Source organism: Sceloporus undulatus, chromosome 1 (genome assembly GCF_019175285.1).
Source record: "Sceloporus undulatus isolate JIND9_A2432 ecotype Alabama chromosome 1, SceUnd_v1.1, whole genome shotgun sequence".
In the NCBI taxonomy this organism is placed as follows: domain Eukaryota; kingdom Metazoa; phylum Chordata; class Lepidosauria; order Squamata; family Phrynosomatidae; genus Sceloporus; species Sceloporus undulatus.
In genome coordinates, this window is record NC_056522.1 from 275,145,520 (window position 1) to 275,165,268 (window position 19,749).

The 19,749-nt window shown below is 40.2% G+C and overlaps 1 protein-coding gene across 1 annotated transcript in view; it reads right to left on the minus strand.

Moving 5' to 3' along the window:
• The window catches only part of INSC (INSC spindle orientation adaptor protein), a 143,314-nt gene extending 123,615 nt beyond the window's left edge, over nt 1–19,699 (minus strand). The window contains exon 1 of the mRNA XM_042438402.1: nt 19,629–19,699. Within this exon, the coding sequence (XP_042294336.1) occupies nt 19,629–19,657 (29 nt within the window). The 5' untranslated portion in view covers nt 19,658–19,699. The remainder of the gene's footprint in view (nt 1–19,628) is intronic.
• Between the last annotated feature and the right edge of the window lie 50 nt (nt 19,700–19,749).

Below are 19,749 nucleotides of genomic sequence, written 5' to 3' on the forward strand. Positions count from 1 at the left end.
TTTGTGCCCTAACTATCAAATGAAAGTATAGACTTCAGTTACCTTAGTCATGTGTTTCTCTGTAAAATTATCAAGTTATTCACATTCAAAAATTACACAAGGCACAGATTTGTCTCTTTATGAAGGGTCTACAAGCAAAAAGATGTTTGGTTTGTGGTAGGTTTTTTGGACTTCGATTTCACATGTTTGATTTGGTTTGGGATTGGGGTTTTTTGTATTGGCATCTTGTTCAGTTTATATAAAAGGAAAACCTTTCCAACCCCCAAATGGAGACATACCTTATAAAAAGAAACACCTGTCAGTATCATAAGGAACAAGTTTCCTGGCCATCATATAAGGGGCATTGCTTATAATGAGGGCTATTGTAGTTACAGTGGTGGCACCAGGAAAGGGTCAGATGGATCCAATACCTGGAAGTTGCCCATCTCTGTTATAAATTTAAGTATACTACTATGCTTTTTTCAGTGTGTGATATGTTACCTTCTATGTAGAGGACACCAAGCATGCTGTGTAAGTTCTTTGATCTTATCATGTCCACTATGTCTCTTGTTTCATCATTCCTCTTCCTATTGGCTAATATGAACCAAGAAAACAAAACATTTAAGAGATACTAAAATGAGAAGGAAGGAAGAAGCAGGAGGCAGAGAAAGAGAACAATAAGAAGCTTTGAAATGCATTATCTTCTAATAGACAATTATTTTTACAAAGAAAGAGAAAGTGGACACATGGAAAAATTATGATGTGGTTTGTCAGACTCACTGTTAAAAAAAGAGGCTTAGTAAACTTGCTAGATGATATAGAAGAAATATGTGGTCAATTATAAGACATGGATCATGGATAAAAATGAACCACATATTATATTTTTCACACTTAGTCATCTCAAGTTCTGGTTAGATTCATCATTCCCAACCTTGTTGGAAAAAAAGTATTTCAAGGGTGTTAACAGCATGTCAGTACAATGTAGCACATAATAATACTTCATACTGAGAATTTTGTCAAAGTGAAATATGGACAATGCTGCAAGGAGATAAGATGGCTTCTTTAAGACCATCCATCTACATAAGCAGGGACCCAAACCACGATTACCTCCCATTTTCCAATCCAGTACAAAATTCATCAGACCAAAGTGTCATCTATGCACAAGTCTGCAGATTACCAGCAGGGTGCAGCCAAGGAATTGCTCTTTTGAATCCAAGTTTTGTTCTGCCAAACCTTGCAATTTTTTTTGTACTGAGCATTCATAGGCAAATTGCATACAGGCTGTCTGTTGCATAAAAGTTAACACATGTCTTTTTAAAAACTCAGAAGAAACAATCTGGTTCTTTTCTGATCTCTTTTTCCACAGGGTTTGCAGTATAAAATTGAAATTAATGTGATTTAATTCCTCCCTTTTTTTATTACTAACTCATACAGTTGGCCCCTCACATTTGCAGGTGTTAAAGATGAAGCCACCACCATCACCACCCCAAAGTGGAAAAACTGTAAAATATAGACCCGCTATTTATTTATTTTTATGCAAGCAAACATTTCTCTAGGAATCTGGCTGGCTTTTATCAGAAAGGCTGAGAGAAGAGTTAACAAAGAAGTAATGTTATTGAGGAGGGAGCAGGCTTGTTTTCTGCTGCTCCAAAGAACAGAACCCAGAACAATAGATGCAAGCTCCAGGAAAAGAGATTCCACCTCAACATTAGGAGGAACTTCCTGACATTGAGGGCTGTTCAACTGTTCTGGTAGGCAAGGTCTGCTGTCTGAGCCCAGGATTTCCTCTGCCCCATCCTGGATTCGCCCCTTTTCACTTGCTGCCCCCCAATCCTGGAACCTTCTTCCCCCACAAGCAACAGCCATCACTTCTTTAACCAGCTTCAAAACTGAGTTGAAAGCCATCCTGTTCAGAGTAGCCTTCCCATGCATTGCATAATTGTCGCTTGTTATTTTGTGTTCTTTTGTTGTCTGTTTATCAAACCATTTCCTGTATTGCTATGTACTGTATATGCATTATCCTACTTGAAAGTATGTATTTTCCCTGGAAAATGATTAACCATCCATTATGAAGCCAAGCCCTCCCTCCAGTCCATCTGCCTTGGTCCAGGCCTTGGAGGTAGAGAGGAACTGCTGGACCTCTTACCCTTTCCCGCCACCACTCTCTTCTCCTTCTGTGTCATGTCTTTTTAGATTGTAAGCCCGAGGACAGGGAACCATCTAACTAAAAGGATTGTATGTACAGTGCTGTGTAAATTTACAGCGCTTCATAAATAAAGGTTAATAATAATAATAATAATAATAATAATAATAATAATAATAATAATAATAACAACAACAGTGGAACACACTCCCTCAGAGTGTAGTGGAGTCTCCTTCTTTGGAGGTCTTTAAGCAGAGGCTGGATCTGTCGGGTATGCTTTGATTGAGATTTCCTGCATGGCAAGGGGTTGGACTAGATGGCCCTTGTGGTCTCTTCCAATTCTACGATTCTATGTGGGGAAGACATACATATTTGCATGTCTCTGGGGAAGGAGGGAGTCTATTGCCTTGGAGCAGCTCCTGTAGTTAAAATATCTCCCTTTCCCTGACCACACCAGTTTCCAGTCCAGAGAAACCCACTACACACACACCAGCCATGCTCCTACCTATCCCAACAAAGAAGAATTATGAATTCTTCCTTGCTGGGGATAAGCTTCTCCCTTTGCACGTCACCTTGGGAGCAGCAACTAAGCAGCTGGCTGAGTACTGACCAAGAAGCTTCTTGCTCACATTGGCCTTTGCCACAAGGCCAGAATGGATGACAGACTTCTCAGTCATTGCTCAACCAGCTGCTCAGTTGCTGCTCTGAGGATGACTGGGTGCAAAGGGATCAGTGACCAAGTAGCAACGAGAAGCCTCCTGCCTGCACTGGCCTTTACCACAAGGCTGGTATGGACAGGAAGCATCTTGGTCGCTGCTCAGCCAACTGCTCAGCTGTTCCTAAGGTGATAGGGTACAAAGGGACCAGCAACAAAGATTGGTTGTTTTAAATGTTAAGTAGTAGACCTAACACAGTGGGCCCTTGGTATCTGCTGGGGTTTGGTTCCAGGGCCCCCCATCAATACCATTTATTTAATGAGATTGTTTCCCTTGCATAAAATGGCAAAATCAAGGTTTGCTTTTGAGAATTTCTATATTTTAAAAATATTTTCAAACTGTGGATGCTTGAATCAGTGGATAAAACAATCTGTGAATGTGGAGGGCTGACTGTATCAACAAATTGGCATTGGGAGGTGCTAGGATGTCACCCAAGAGGAAAGGGGGCAGCAGCCCAAAAATTTGGGGCACCACTGTGTCAGATCAAAAGCCTTTCTTGGGAGCTTCTACAGTTCTTCTGTTTAAAGAAGGCTAATTAGGGTCCCAGCTTGCTCAGAATGTGTGAACTATACATGACCTTATAGATCCATATTTGGCCTGTGTGAAGAACTAGCATATCTGATGATCAGCTTCCTCTCAAACCTGCCAAGATTATTCTCCCTCTCTAAATGTAGACACCTTTTGAAGCAAGGTGAGTATTTACCAAGAGTAAACTCTCATCTTGTCTCTAATGGTAGTGCTTTAATTGAAGAACTCTTTCTTCAAAAGATCAACACCAGCAACATGACTGGAAACAAATGATTTTTAGACATCAGGTGTCTGACTACCAGAATATTTAAACTGAATTGCCCATGTGCTTTCATGGAAGGTAATCCCAGTGTGGTAAAGTCCAAGAGGCGGTTTAAAAACAATAAGTGACAGAAGGAAAAGTGAGGGAGGAGAATATCTTTTTCCCCCTCTTAGGCATCACCCCACTTGTGAAAAAAGAAATAACAGGTTTTTTTCTCTCTGATGCGTTTTGGATTTCCTTCCATATTTTCATGTCACTGGTAAATTCCACTGAATTAAACAAGAGTTACTTCTCAGTAGGCCTATATAGGATTGCACTGGGTATCTTATAACTTATATCTAACTGGTCTCTGTCATTTTAATGTTGTTGGTTTTATTTTGCTTTTAATTTACATTGCAAACCACCTCAACCATTTGAACTGCAAGGCAAGATGTAAATATTTCCAGTTAATAAATTTCCTAGGTGTATAAAAATGTTTCAATATTTTGATAGCAATAATAATAATAATAATAATAATAATAATAATAATAATATTTATTTGTATACCGCCCTCTGGCAAACCAATCCGGGTGGTTAACAACAGTAAAATATAAAATATGACAATTAAAAACACTTTATCCCTCCCCCCCTTAAGACAGTATTAAAAAGAAGATGAAACTAATAGACAGACCAATTTCTCTTATATTTCATTTGGAAACATGACTGCATGCTCTTTTGTTTGTGGTTTGGACAAAACTTCATAATCATAAGCAAAATACTCCAAATAAAGCATTTAACAACAGAAAACAAAACCAGGGCATTTGTGTCAGACAGTGCGTCATTGTCAACATCAGACATAAAACCAATAATGAGAAATCCCACTCATGGCACAACCTCATGCTCACAGGTTAATAACATGATGACAAAAACAATGTTCTTAAAATAGCACACCTGGGATGCAAACCAATAACGATATTCATTTTTGGACACCTGATAAAGAGATTTCCAGAAAAATGGCAGCATCCAAGAGGAAACAGTAAAGAAATTTGAGACACAGATACATTTCTTAAGTTATCACATGTATTGTGTGATGTTTTAGGAGAATGATAATGATAATGGAACACTCTCCTTCTTTGGAGGTCTTTAAACAGAGGCTGGATGGCCATCTCTTGAGGGTGCTTTGATGGTAAGTTCCTACATGGTAGAACAGGGTTGCACTGGATGGCCCTATACCTGGCACCATCGCTGGTCAAACGTGGCTCAAACGTCCTTAAAAGGTGAAAGAAGCACATGTGTCTGGAAGCCAAACACACTTCCTCAATCGTCAGGCAATCGTCGCTCCCTCCTTAGCATTCCTGGATCATTCCTGGGGAGCAGATATCCTTTGAATGCAAATTTTGCATTCATAGGAAATCCACTCCCCTTGCAATGATTCAGGGATGCTAAGAGAGAGCAACCATTCCCTGACAATTGAGGAAGGTGCCTGGCTTCCAGACACGCATGCTTCTTCCCCCTTTTAAGGACGCTTGAGCCATGTTTGACCAGTGATGGAGCCAGGTATGAAAATCTTCTATGATTCTATGATTTGTATGTACAGCGCTGTGTAAATGTACAGTGCTTTATAAATAAAGGTTAATAATAATAATAAAATAATATGATTCTAAAAGCCAATTATGCTAACTGTGCAGTGAAAGAAGGTCTGTCAATATGTGCAAAATGTACAAAAACATCTCATCCAGTGAGGAGAGAAAATGTTGAGACTTTCCACTCAAAGTTGCTCTCAAACTATCCTAGTTGAGGATAGTATACTAGAGCTATACAAGAGATAATTCTAAGTACCAAACTACAAATCCCAGGATTTCATAAGATGCCTCCATGGGAGTTATAGTGGTATCAAACTGCTGTAATTCTTTAGTATAGATACACTCTTGGGTGCATAGGCATTTATATGATAATAGTCCTTCAGATATGCTCTACCCAGTAATTTTAAGGACAATAAATACTTTCCCCTAAAAAAATATACTTTAAATATACTTTGACTTTAAAGCATTGTGTTGTAGTTAGCTCTTGGCCATTTCAATACTATGAAAGTCATTTCTTATTTTAAGGATTTATGCTCCAGCCTTTCAATAAACCTAGCAGAGTGAGTGGAATGCAATGCAACAAACATGTGGAGTGAACCATTAGTTCTTGACCTGGCTGCAGTCAGTTTTATAACTCTGAACAAAGATGAGTACTTGGAACACATCTCTGAAGAAGTGAGTGAAGGTAATATGGAACTACTTACAAACTTCAGGTTGTATTAAAACACAATAAATCATATAAAGTGTTCCATAATCCTTTGGGTAAAAAATTTGCCTTGGGCATCTGTTCTACAGCTCTATCTCTCTCTCTGATGTCTGCTTGTCTGCCTGTCTGCCTACCATCATCACTGTAACCCCCCACAAACTTGGGGCCAGCTTTATTATTAGGTAAAGTGAGGCATCCACTTCAGACAATAGATTTTGGGCAACATGTTGCTAATGATTTCAGTTGTTGTCATTATATTTTTATTGTTCTTGCGGTGTGTGCCTCCAAGTCATTTCCAACTTATGGTGATGTAAACGTAAGATTAAGCCATTTTTTGTAAAAAAAAAAAAAAAAGGGGGGGGGGAGAAAGAAAGAAAGAAAGAAAGAAAGAAAGAGAAAGGCTGTCCAATTTGTTCAGCTGTCTCATTTTGGGGAAACCCTTCTTCACGAGTTGATTCTGCTGTTTCTCTTTTTCTGTTGTAGTAGCCAGAGTTTCTAATGTTAAATCCATTAGCATTAAATAAATCTAGCATTAAATAAAATGGATTTAATGCTAGAAACTCTGGGTACAGCAACAGAAAAAGAGAAACAGAAGAATTAGCTCGTGAAGAAGGGTTTTCCTGAAACACATCAGCTGAACAAATTAAAAAGACCTTTTTACAACACAGCTTAACATACATTTTGTTCCACAAGAACACCAGAGTACATCTTCCATTTTCCAACCTACCCATAGGCCAGTATTGTGTCTATATGCCTCCCTGCCTTCTGCTATCTTGCTCTGGAGAGGGTTGTGTCCACCCACTGGATGCCTACTATATCTTTCTGCCCAATGCCTGTCTTGCACCTAATAATAATAATAATAATAATAATAATAATAATAATAATATTTAATTATATGCCGCCCAGTCTCTGGGAATCCGGGCGGCTTACAACAGAGGAATAATACAAAGTAAGCAATAACAATAAACATGAAATAAAAACAGATATAACATAGCAGCATATTGAACAATAACAATAAATTAATAAATAAACAATAGACAATAAATTAAGATCACAATCAACAATAGCAATAAATAACAAAAACAAAATATATAGCAAATCAACAGCAGAAAATTAAATAACAAAATACATAGCAGTTAATAAAGCAAAACAAATGAAAGGAAAAACTAACAATAAACATTCCTTGCAATTAAATAATTAAAACAACTCTAAGAGAGGGCGAGTTCCTTCAGCGTCCTCCAGCTGACCCTCATTGGAGTTTCGGCAGGAGACAGGAGGAGAGAGCTGGGTCCCCCTTCCCTCTCATGGCTGCCTATTTTGGGCCTGCTGGTCCTTGTTGCAAATGTTCTGTCACCTTGGTCCATTCATAGCCTTTTAGACTCAGTGGAAGCCAATGATAAACCTTCTCAGAAGAAAAAACTTTCCAAGAAAACCCCAGGATAGGGTCAATATAAGTCAGGGTAAACTTGAGGGCATATAAACAAAAATAGAAAGATTATTTTTTAATTCATTCTTGGGCCATGCTGACTAAGGATTATGGGTATAGAAGCCCCCAAAGTAATTTTCCCACACTACTTTGTGACTGTGGGTGTAATCAAACTGCAGAATTAAATCAGATGGACACCACTTTAATGGACAAGACTCTATCCTACAGAATCCTGAGATTTGTAGTTTAGTGAGGTATTCAGTCTGTCTGTCAGAGTGCCCTGGTGCTCAGAAAGTTATTTTGAGAGGCCACAGTTCCCATAATGTGGCTAAAGGATTCTGGAAATTCTGATCTTAAAAAAGGAAGTTTTCCAGGCTCTGGATAAGAGTGAGTGAGTACATAATACTACTGATTTCATAAGCTTTAAAAAAAATATAAATTCTTTCCAATGTGTGCAGAACATATTACTCCTGAAGTAAAGACAGTCCCAGCTACAAAACAGAGAGCTTCCTTTAAGGAGAAATAATTAAGTGAAATTATTAGCTCACGAGGCTACACAGATACTGTTGAAAAAATCATCCTCACTAATGAATACGAAAAATGTGCAGACAGTCACACAAAAAAGAGATGCAGAGGTGCTACAAGAAAAAATGGCTTAAAGCTTACCTGCATTATTTTAATGAAGATTTAAGTCCATTTAAGAATGGGTCTAAATACAGACATGGCCAGGCTCTGAGAACTGCCTTTATATCAGCATTGGAAGGCGAGCAATATGACAAGGAAAGCTATTCAATGATCATGAGTTTCTTTCTGTCTGTAAAGGTCCAATTATAATGGGACCTCTGAAGGAGAACAAGGACGAGAAATACAAAGCATTCCTTTTGAAGAGCTTTGGCTACAGGAAATCAACCTCCCCTGTTCTTTTGATAGATTGGTTGTTCCTGCTAGTTGCAGACCCATTTTAAAGCAATGTTCCATGTTCTGTACAGTGAGTAAAGAATCCTAACTTAATTAATCCTCCCATTAACCTATGTGAAAGCTCATCCAATGCCCACATCATAACACAGTATCTCATCCAGTATCCACAGCACAAGGCTTCTACAACCTGTTACAGTTTTTCATTTATTGAATTAGGAAAAGAAAAAAAATTGCTCTTTAAAGAGGTGTCACACAACTGTACAGAACAGAGGTAAGAAGTCTTCAGCCCTCTAGATGTCATTAGACTGCATTTCCCACCTGTCCTCCTCATAGTTTATACTGATGGAAATTGCAGTCCAATAACATCTGAAGGACCACATAACTTCTATCCCTGGTATATTAAGTTGAGAGTGGTGTGGCAGGAAATGCTTGCTACCTGTTGCAGACAAAATTGAGATTTCTGTGTCAAGGTATTCATGCAAGGAAACAAAATGGAAGCAACTGATTTTCTGTGGCACTCTCCTCTTTTCTTTGCTGAGAAAATGTTTCCAATTTGTAATACCCTGACTGCCCTTCTACTACTGTTCCAGACCCACCCCACCCCACCCCACTCTCATGCATATTCAAGCCCATAGGCTTCAATGGGGTGCATGCATGCGGGGCGCATGCCATGGATGTGCACCCCATTGAGATTAATACCGGTCACCCCTCCGCTTATTTCCAAGTCTGTGCATTTCAAGTCCGTGGATTTGGAGAGGCGACCGTACTTCACCAAACTATGGATCCCACGACTCCATGGGATGGAGCAGATATGCTCCCATGTTAAGACTTCTCCTCCTGATCTCTCTCTCTCTCTGTGGATTTCCAGAAACAAGAATATGATTACTAGCTTTGTTGTTGTTAAATAATAATAATAATAATAAAATTTTTATTTATATGCCGCCCTTCCTCCGATCAGGGCGGCTCACAACATAATTAAAATACAAACAATTCCAATAAAAACATATTTAAAAACAAACCAACAGTAAAGCCCCAAAGCCCAACCTCTTGGCCACGAAAGAGAGGAGGGAGGCCCACAGGATATTTACTCGGGGAATGCCTGTTGGAATAGGAAGGTTTTGAGGTCCTTCCTAAATTGGGCCAGGGTGGTGGACGAGCGGAGCTCTGTGGGCAGCGCATTCCAAAGGGCTGGGGCAGCTATGGAGAACGACCTCCGAGTGGTGGAGGCCAACCTAGCCCCAGGCACCTTCAGTAGCTGCTGCCCAGACGTTCTGAGAGTGCGAGGCGGAATGTATGGGGAGAGGCGGTCCTTCAGGTATCCTGGGCCCAAGCCATTTAGGGCTTTATAGGTAATTACCAACACCTTATATTGAGCTCGGAAGCGAATGGGCAGCCAATGAAGATCTTTTAAAACTGGTGTTATATGGCTGGTCCTGGACGCACCAGTGACCAGCCGGGCTGCCATGTTTTGCACCATTTGCAGCTTCCGAGTTTGGTATAAGGGTTGCCCCATGTAGAGTACGTTGCAGAAATCCAGTCTCGAAGTTACCAGAGCATGTACAACAGTTTCTAGGTCCCTCTGGGCCAGGTATGGGCGCAGCTGGCGAATCAGCCGAAGCTGATAACAAGTGCTCTTGACCGTCGCATTCACCTGAGCAGTCAGGTGAAGCGACGAGTCAAGAAGCACCCCCAGACTGTGCACGGAGTCCTTCACAGGGAGCGTGACCCCGTTCAGGACAGGTGGAACCACCGCCATTCCTGGACCAGGGGAACCTATCACTAGTACCTCCGTTTTCTCTGGATTCAATTTGAGTCGGTTTTCCCTCATCCAGCCCATTACTGACTCCAGACAGGCCACGAGAGGAGAGACGCCATCCCCAGTCACTGCATCAGTCGGAGACATAGAGAAAATAATTTGGGTGTCATCAGCGTACTGATAACCCCGCGCCCCATGTCTCCGGATGATCTCTCCCAGCGGTTTCATGTAAATGTTAAATAGCATGGGAGACAGAATGGCCCCTTGAGGGACCCCAGTTTTAAGGTTTTCTTGGCAAGTTTCTTCAGAGGGGTTTACCATTGCCATCCTCTGAGGCTGAGAGAGTGTGATTTGCCCATGATCACCCAGTGGCTTTCCATGGCTGAGCCAGGATTCAAACCCCGGTCTACCAGTATCCAAGCCCAATGCATAAACCATTACACCACACTGGCCAGCTATCAGAATATTATCTTGTTTAATTTTTGGAAGTACTAAAAAAACCCACAATCTTAAAACTCTACACTTAACCCTAATCCTCTGCTAGAATATATACCAGTATCCTAATTTCTTATGGCCTATGGTTAATCTTGACAAGAGTGCAACTGTGGAATGAATTGGATTGTCCCAAGCATTGACTCACAATTTAACAATTGATTCAGTCAGTCTACTTTTGTTGGAACTAACCAGCAGGATTTTTGACTACATATAAATCTCCAGGACCAGATGAACTACATCCAAGGGTATTAAAAGAACTGGCAAATGGAATATCAGAACCATTGGCAATAATCTTCAAGAACTCCTGGAGAACAGGAGAAGTGCCAGAAGACTGGAGGAGGGCAAATGTTGTCCCCATCATCAAAAAGGGGAAAAAAGAGGATCCCAACAATTATCGTCCAGTTAGTCTGACATCAATACCAGGAAAGATTCTAGAGCAGATCATTAAAAAGAGAGTGTGTGAACATCTAGAAAGCAATGCCATAATCACAAAAAGTCAACACTGATTTCAGAGAAAGAAGTCATGCCAGACAAATCTATTCTATTTTTTTGATAAAATTACCAGCTTGTTAGATGTAGGGAATGCTGTGGATATAGTATAACTTGATTTCAGTAAGGCTTTTGACAGGGTTCCCCATCACGTTCTTGCAAAAAGGCTTGTAAAATGTGGTCTAGACAACGTAACTGTTACATGGATTTGTAATTGGTTGACCAGCTGAACCCAAAGGGTGCTCAACAATGGCTCCTTTTCATCCTGGAGAGAAGTGACCAGTGGGGCTGCATCAATAAAAGTCCTGGACCCAGTGCTGTTCAACATGTATATCAATGACTTGAATGACAGAATTGGGAGCATACTTATCAAATTTGCAGATGACACCAAATTAGGAGGAGTAGCTAATACCCCTGAGGACAGGATCAAACTTCAGAACAACCTTAATAGAGTAGAATGCTGGGCCAAAGCTAACAAAATGAATTGCAACACGGAGAAATAAAAGGTACTGCACTTAGGGTGGAAAAATGAAATGAACAGATATAGGATGGGGGACACCTCACTGAACAGGATTATGTGTGAAAAGGATCTGGGAGTCCAAATAGACCACAAATTGAACATGAGTCAACAGTGCAATGCGGCAGCTAAAAAGGCCAATGCGATTTTAGGCTGCATCAATAAAAGTATAGTGTCTAGATCAAGGGAAGTAATAGTGCCACTCTATTTTGCTTTGGTCAGGCCCCACCTGGAATATTATGTCCAGTTGCACCACAATTCAAAAAGGACATTGAGAAACTGGAGCGTGTCCAAAGGAGGGTGACTAAAATGGTGAAGGGTCTGGAAACCATGTCCTATGAGGAACGACTCAGGGAGCTGGGGATCTTTATCCTGGAGAAAAGAAGGTTAAGAGGTGATATGATAGCCCTGTTTAAAGACTTGAAGGGATGTCATATTGAGGAGGGAACGAGCTTTTTTTCTGCTGCTCCAGAGACTAGGACCTGGAGCAATGGATGCAAGCTACAGGAAAAGAGATTCCACCTCAACATTGGAGGAACATCCTGACAGTAAGGGCTGTTCGACAGTGGAACACCCTCCCTCAGAGTGTAGCGGAGTCTCCTTCCTTGGAGGTCTTTAAACAGAGGCTGGATGGCCATCTGTTGGGGATGCCTTGATTTAGATTTCCTGCATGGCAGGGGGTTGGACTGGATGGCCCTTGTGGTCTCTTCCAATTCTATGATTCTATATGATATATAGGCCAAGAAGGGAAGTATTTGGCATAATTAATGTAAGAGTTGCCTTTCCAAATGACACTAAGACATGTACAGAGGTTAGGATCCAAGGACATAGCACTAATCCCTCCACACACACCTCTTCACACATCCCCATCTCCCCAGAAATGGCTGACTGGATGAGGTCTGTGAAAGTCTAGCATCATCCAAACCTTTCAAATCTGCTTGCTGAAAACAGAAACTTCTGGCTTGAGATCAGATTCAAGTCAATAGTTCACAGCTCTTTAATATTAAACACAATATGGATATATGGCAAAGGGATATAAATTTAGTTCCACTCCTTTACAGCAACAACCATTTATTTAAAATGCATTATGATACCAGTGAATTAATTCAACTCTAAGTGTTGCTCCAAATGTCCTCCTCGTCCAGATGATGCATTCCACCAACAAGTCCAAAGCTGTAAATTATTTGTAAATCAATAGAAACACTATGGCTTTTCTGCTTTTCAGGAAAAGTCAAGGGTTTATATCTCTCCATTTATTCCACTAGAAAGTCCCATTAAAGTTTAAGCTGGTGCAGTAAAGTCAGTCAGCTAGTATATTCTATAATAAAGGCACTCTACAGACGGGCGCCATGGGGTGCTGTCATTACGTGTGAGGGGCGGCACTTCCAGAACCCCTCGTACGTGATGAGGGCGTCAAAATGGTGGTACCTTGTACAGATGGGCGCCACCATTTTGGCACAACAGACGCTTAGCGTCCACATGTCACAACACCATTGTGACGTCACGAGTGCACTATTGGCACACTGCGGCATCACAATTGTGCCACAAAAACAACCCGCTTTTTGCGGGTTCTTTTTGCTGCGTGAGGAAGCCACGCGGTTTGTCTGCTGAAGCTTCCTCGCATAGCAAAACCAGGTGTGGGAAGACCGCCCTTTTTGGGCAGTCTGTTTCCTGCCTAAGGATGGAGAAATCTGTCAGATTTCCATACTCTTGCATTTGAATTTTTTTTATAACTCGGTTATGGGCTGGATGAGGGAAAACAAGCTCAAGCTGAATCCAGAGAAAACGGAGGTACTTGCGATAGGAACCCCTGGACCGGGTGGGGAGGTTTGTCAACCAGTCCTGGATGGGGTCACACTTCCCCTAAAGGACGAGGTTCACAGTTTGGGAGTGCTCCTGGACTCGTCTCTACAGTTGATATCTCATGTGGAGGCGGTGGCCAGGAGTGCTTGGTACCAACTTCGGTTGATATGCCAGCTGCGCCCCTACCTGGCTCAGAGAGACCTTGAAGTAGTAGTGCATGCACTGGTAACCTCTCGCTTAGATTTCTGCAATGCGCTCTACATGGGGCTACCTTTGTACCAAGTTCGGAAGCTTCAGTTAATCCAAAATGCTGCAGCCAGATCAGTCACGGGAACATCAAGATCGGACCATATTACACCAATATTAAAATCTTTACACTGGCTGCCGATTAGCTTCCGGGCACAATACAAAGTGTTGGTCGTTACCTTTAAAGCCCTACATGGCTCGGGCCTGAGTTACTTAAGGGAACGCCTCTCCCTACACAATCCACCCCACAGTCTTAGCACCTCAGGGAAGAAACTGCTGGAATACACAAAAACTAGACTGGTCACTACTTCCCAAAAAGCATTTACAGCCACGGCCCCAAAATTATGGAACAACTTACCAGAAGAGATCCGTCTTATTACCACACTAGAAGCCTTTAAGAAGGCATTAAAGACGGATTTCTTCCGGTGGGCATATCCACCCGACCTGCTATAGTTAAATACTCCCACTCTGATTTGATAATATGGAAAACAGACAACGATTCAGATGCTTTAATTCCCTTATCGCAACACTGCTGGTTGATTAGTATTGTATTGTATTGTATAATATTGTTATATAATGTTGTTTTTAATCTGTTGTGCACTTTGCAATTTGTATTCTCAATATTGATGTGATCCTGCCTCGATCCGTAGGGAGAGGCGGGAAATAGAAATAAAAAATTGTTGTTGTTGTTGTTGTTGTTGTTGTTATAACTTACATTCTTTCTATCCCAAATGTGAAAAAATAAAATTGCAAATTTTGGGAAGAAATGTAATTCTCCCTTGTGCATGGTGGCCAAATTCAATAGATGTAGATATTTTCATCATTGTGAGGCCCATATTTTAGCAGAGCTTGGCAATGTCATCTTTTGAATTACAGTTTGGATCAGATTAAGGGTGCCAAGGTCAGGTACATGATGCCTCAGGATTGGACACAGAGGTGTGTGATAACACCCATTTTTAAAAAGTTTTCAAAAGTTTCATCCTCCGCTGAGGCTGGGAGGAATGGCAATGCAAAAATCTCCTAGGACAGATGTAGGCAATCAGTATCAGAATGTGGTCAAAACTGCAAAAGTTATTGATGAGGAATTTAATATTAATGAAAATTTTAAAAAGCAGTTGAAAAAGTGAGATGACAGAGAGCTAATTGGGACTGTCCCTACCAAACTGAGACAGCTGGGGGTACAAAATAATCACTAGGATCCAAACTATAATAGGACTGGCTTATCATGTTTGAAGCAATGTAATTTACTTAAGTGAAATAACATATGCGACAATGTAAAGTAGGAGAAGGCAACTTGTGGCCTTCCAAATGTTGGCCTGCAATTTCCATAATCCCTCACACTGGTTATGCTATTTTAGGCTAATGGACACTTATTCCAATAACATCTCATAGCCCACAGTTTGCCCACCTCCATAAGACCATTAGTTCCTGAATCTAAATTAACTAACTAGTCTTCGCAGGTGTCTGATATTGACCCTTAGCTCAGGGTTGGTTTGAAAACCACATAAAAGCTCTTTCAGCAAGCTAACTACTAATATGTGTTTTTATCTTCTTACTGATACTACAAACATTCCTTCAAATGGATCCTTTTTTTAAACCTCAAAAGACCTGAGACTTTATCACACCAGCTCCATTCTTGCCACAGTTGCATTAATGAAGGGAAGTTCCTACATACTTGTTTGACATCACTCCTTATCATACATCCCTCCATTAGCGTGACCAAGCTGCTGTTGATCCCTCATTCTCTCTTCCACCCTTGTCCTTAACTCTGCCTCGCTGCCCTATGCCCTACCCTGTGTGCCTTTCACTTGTGTGTATATGTTTCTTTCTTTAATACAATTCTGGAGTTGTGGGAATGCAGTTTACCCCCAAAAAAGAAAGTTTAAAAGAGCCATTCTTGAATAGCGATGGAGAAGGGGGAACGGTGGAGAGGAGGAGACACTGACAACACGTGACCATGAAATCCTGGAACTGCCACAAGAGTCACTTACTGCATCTGAGGATTAGCACTATACCAGTACTATTGGGAGCTTATTGACAGGTTTTTTACATCAATGGCAAGGTGCAGGCTAACCATACTTCAAGGGCAAGGCAGTGACAAGAAGGAGAAGGTATCATGAGACAGGTATAGCCAAAGCTGATTTTATAGAACTTTTATGGTGGTTTAAAAGCCATGTATGATAAAGTCTCTGGTAACCTTGAATCTCATACATCCATTACAACTAACTTATTGCATACTGCAATATGGTACCAATAATTTATCCACTTAGATTTAACACTACCAGCTTCACATAGACATTATAAATATAAGTTAACAATAAAAGCCTGGATGAACACCAAGAAATACTCATAATAAATTCAAACAATACATAAAATTTTCAGTATTAATCCAGACAGGTGAAAGCTATCTCAAGTGTACTTTTCGCTGCATCAGAGGTCATATAGATGATAATTTATGGGACAATAGTTTTAAACAAATTCCTTACATAGATAAATTACCAGGCCAGTTCTAGCAGTATTCTGGAAACCACTACCAGATTATAAATATGCATGAAGTGACCTTATCTGGATTGTTCCTTATTATGGCTTTGTCCAAACCTTTCAATTAAAAAGAAAGAGAAAACTGTAGAACAAAGAGAGGAAGGTTGTATTTATTTCTGGATGAGCCATGGATTCTTGTTCTGGTTTTTATCAACTAACAACAATAATAGCTTGTGTTAACTTCTTTTTGGGGTATAAAAGCAAACAAACCGATTAAGGTTGTCTGGAAGAGGTTTTCCTCACCATCCCTGGCCTTCAGTGGGAGAGGTAAATTCTCTGATGAGACCCCAATTTGTAGACTACTAGATACCTGGAAATGACATTTATGTCCATCTTTTGCCAAATTAAGACTCTCACTCCACAACCCTAATCCTTTCTTATTTATTTTTTTAACTACAGTCCTGTGTTTTATTGCTTCTGATTTTATTCTCCAATTTTATGGAGACCTGTGTTTCAACTAATTCAGCCGTTCAGCATTTTTATCCAAGCTTTTACTGTATCTTTATGACAGAGGCTTCACGCTTTTACTGTATCTTTTTGACAGAGGGTTCACACTTTTTATTAGAAAATTGATCCCTTAGAGTAACCACCAATGAAAACACAACAAAATAAGGATAAATGAGGGGACCCTTTTTACATATTCCACATTTTAGGGAAATATTTCCTCCCAATTTGAGAAAGTACCAAATTGAAGCTGTCACACTATAGCACTGAGACAATGAGACTAGAAATGGCATCTGTCCATTTTTTTTTCACCATGTAAAAATGTATGTCAAGATTAAATCAGATTTTACAAGAGAGTACTGTGATCTCATTGTTCCATACAATCAGGTCGAACAGTGAGACACTACAAATATAATGAAATTATATGGGCATAAGCATAGTAAGTGAACAGCATACATAATAGAATTTCTGTTATACAAACATCTGTTGTCAAGAATTCCTTATTTTCAGAATTCATTATGTTCCCCATGCAGTGCAGTTTAAGTAGCATTCAGACATGTAATTGTTGCTGGTTCAGATACTAAAAGAATACCTGTACATGTGCCTCTTGTATACCAATTAACATTGACATCACTACCAACCAGCTCTGATTTCCAACTACTGTCTCTTGCCCTCCCTCTTCATAGATTCTCTATTATGGAGAGAAGCCATATTTCAAATCAATCCAGGAGAGGAAGGAAGGAAAGAAGGAAGGAAGGAAGAATATTCACTTTTATTTCCAAATCCTTTATTGACCTATCAAATGTATCACTATTACATTGCTAATTGTCAAAAATGGTAAGTGAGGTATTACTACAATGGGGTTGTTTTCATCTCTGCATTTGTTCTTTTAGGCAGATGTCAATTATAGTTCATAGGTCTGGCAGTGCAGTACAAGGCCACTCCACACAGTAATACCCAGGGGATTTTGGAACCTACATTCTCTGCAAGAAAGCATAAAGTGTGATGGGTAAGGGACTACAGAAAGAGCTGAAAAAACAAATGCAGCTAAACAACACAAAGGGCCACCATATGTTGGGGAAGGACCAACTGAGTGGTGAAGCACAGAGAATGATAGAGTTGAAAGGGAGATCAAGAACCATCTAATTCAACCCCCTACCAGTGCAGGAATCCACCATTAAAGAGCTGACAGCGCTGTGTAAAATCTGGCTCAATCTTCAGTGTCTCCATGAAGGACTGGAAAAAATTCTGTCTGCAGCCTTGAAGAGCCACTGATAACCAGACTAGGCAATACTGAACTAGCATCATAGAGTCGAAAGAGACCACAGTAGTCACTCAGTCCAACACCTATCATTCAGGAACACACAATCAAAGTACTTCCAACACATGGCCATCCAGCCTCTGTTTAAAAACCTCCAAAAAAGGAGAGTCTGTCACATTTCAAAATACCATATTCAACTGTCAAACAGCTCTTCCCATCAGAAAGTTCTTCCTAATACTTATGTGGGATCTCTTTTCCTGTAGTTTGCATCCACTGCTCCATGTCCCAATCTCTGGAACAGCAGAAAACAAGCTTACTCCATCCTCAATATGGCATTCCCTTCAAATATTTAAACAAGACTATCATGTCATGTCTTATCCTTTCCTTCTCCAGGATAAACATACCCAGCTCCCTAAGTCACTCCTCATAGGGCATGGTTTCCAGACCTATATGGAACAATGCTCTAATGAAGTGTAAGGAATCTTCCTATGCTCAAACCATTGTGTTTGCATAGTCTTTCAGCACAAAGAGATATTTTAAAAGGAAATGAACTATTTAAAAAAAACCTGAAGAATAAGTTACCTATTTATTTATGCACCCTAAGATTGACTGGCAGAAATACCAATTGGAGCAAAAGAGGAGCAGAGTTGCAAATCCAAATGTGCACCAGCCAGAGACACAGTGACAATGCCAGCACAAAATTAAGCCATAAATAATTATCAGTACCCCTAGGTCTAGAAGAATGGATGGACTAATTGTGTCCTATTTCATATGATTATTCTAATGTACCATTCTGGAGGCAATATGATTACCTTCCTCTTTTTCTGTGACAGCAGATCCCTCCATAAAGACTTAACACATACAGCACAGATCTTCTGAGATGGGAAAGCTAGAAAGGCCCTCTGAAACCTACTTGGCTGGTGGTGAACTCTGAGTCACTGGCTATACAAAAACCAATGTTGGAAACATATTCTTCTTCTTCTCACAGCAAGTACTCTCTGCAGTGAATATCTCATGCCAAATATAAAGAATCTTAAGTCATTTGAAGCAATGGAATTAATTGTGCCTATCACTCAATTGCTGTTCTTTTTAAAGGCTCTCCATGATGAATGGCAAACTCCATAAGAAATACAAATGAAACTCCTGCACAACACTCAGCCATGAGAGTATACTGCTTCTGTGTCAGCAAAATGTAGCAATGGGCATAAGGCAATGGCCCAGCATTTGGGTAACACCCAGCTAGCCAAGGCATATGGCAATCCAGAGCCAGGGGACAAAAATGTGTTTTCCATCCAGGGGTCATGAAGCAAAGTGTGACTAATTGCTGGCATTCCCACCAGGATTCACATTCTATGTGACCTTACTTACAGCACATATAAAACACATATACCCTTCAACTGTTACAATTTGCAGGGACAAACCTGATTAATCCTCTGTCATCCCACTTTTTCAGCAGTTCTTCAGGTTTCAAAGCCCCCAAAACAAGAGGCATATAAATAAATAATAATAAAACTTTAATTTATATCACGCTTTTTGTTACCACAATCAAAGCGGCATACAACATTTAAAAAATACAATATATATAATCCCCCCTTAAAAAAAGATTAAACAATTCTATCCATTAAAATTACAAATGATAAAATCTAAAAACAATAATACAATAATAAAATAACGGTGGGCATAATGAGCAAGGGCCTTATACTGGCCACTCTCCAGCCACATGCTATCAATCCTTCTTGAGAATCTTCACTCATCTTGAGAAGGTTGGCAGCAAAACAGCTCCTGGCAAAACATCACAAAGTAGGGTTTCTAAAACAACAATCCTGGAGTACTTACCGCTGTACAGGTAGAGCAAGGAATGCCATGCCTACTTCAGATCATTTGCATGCTTCTCCAGAGACCAAAACCTAAAACAGAAAAGTATTTGTTTTCAGAAGCTTTGGAATGTAATCTTCTT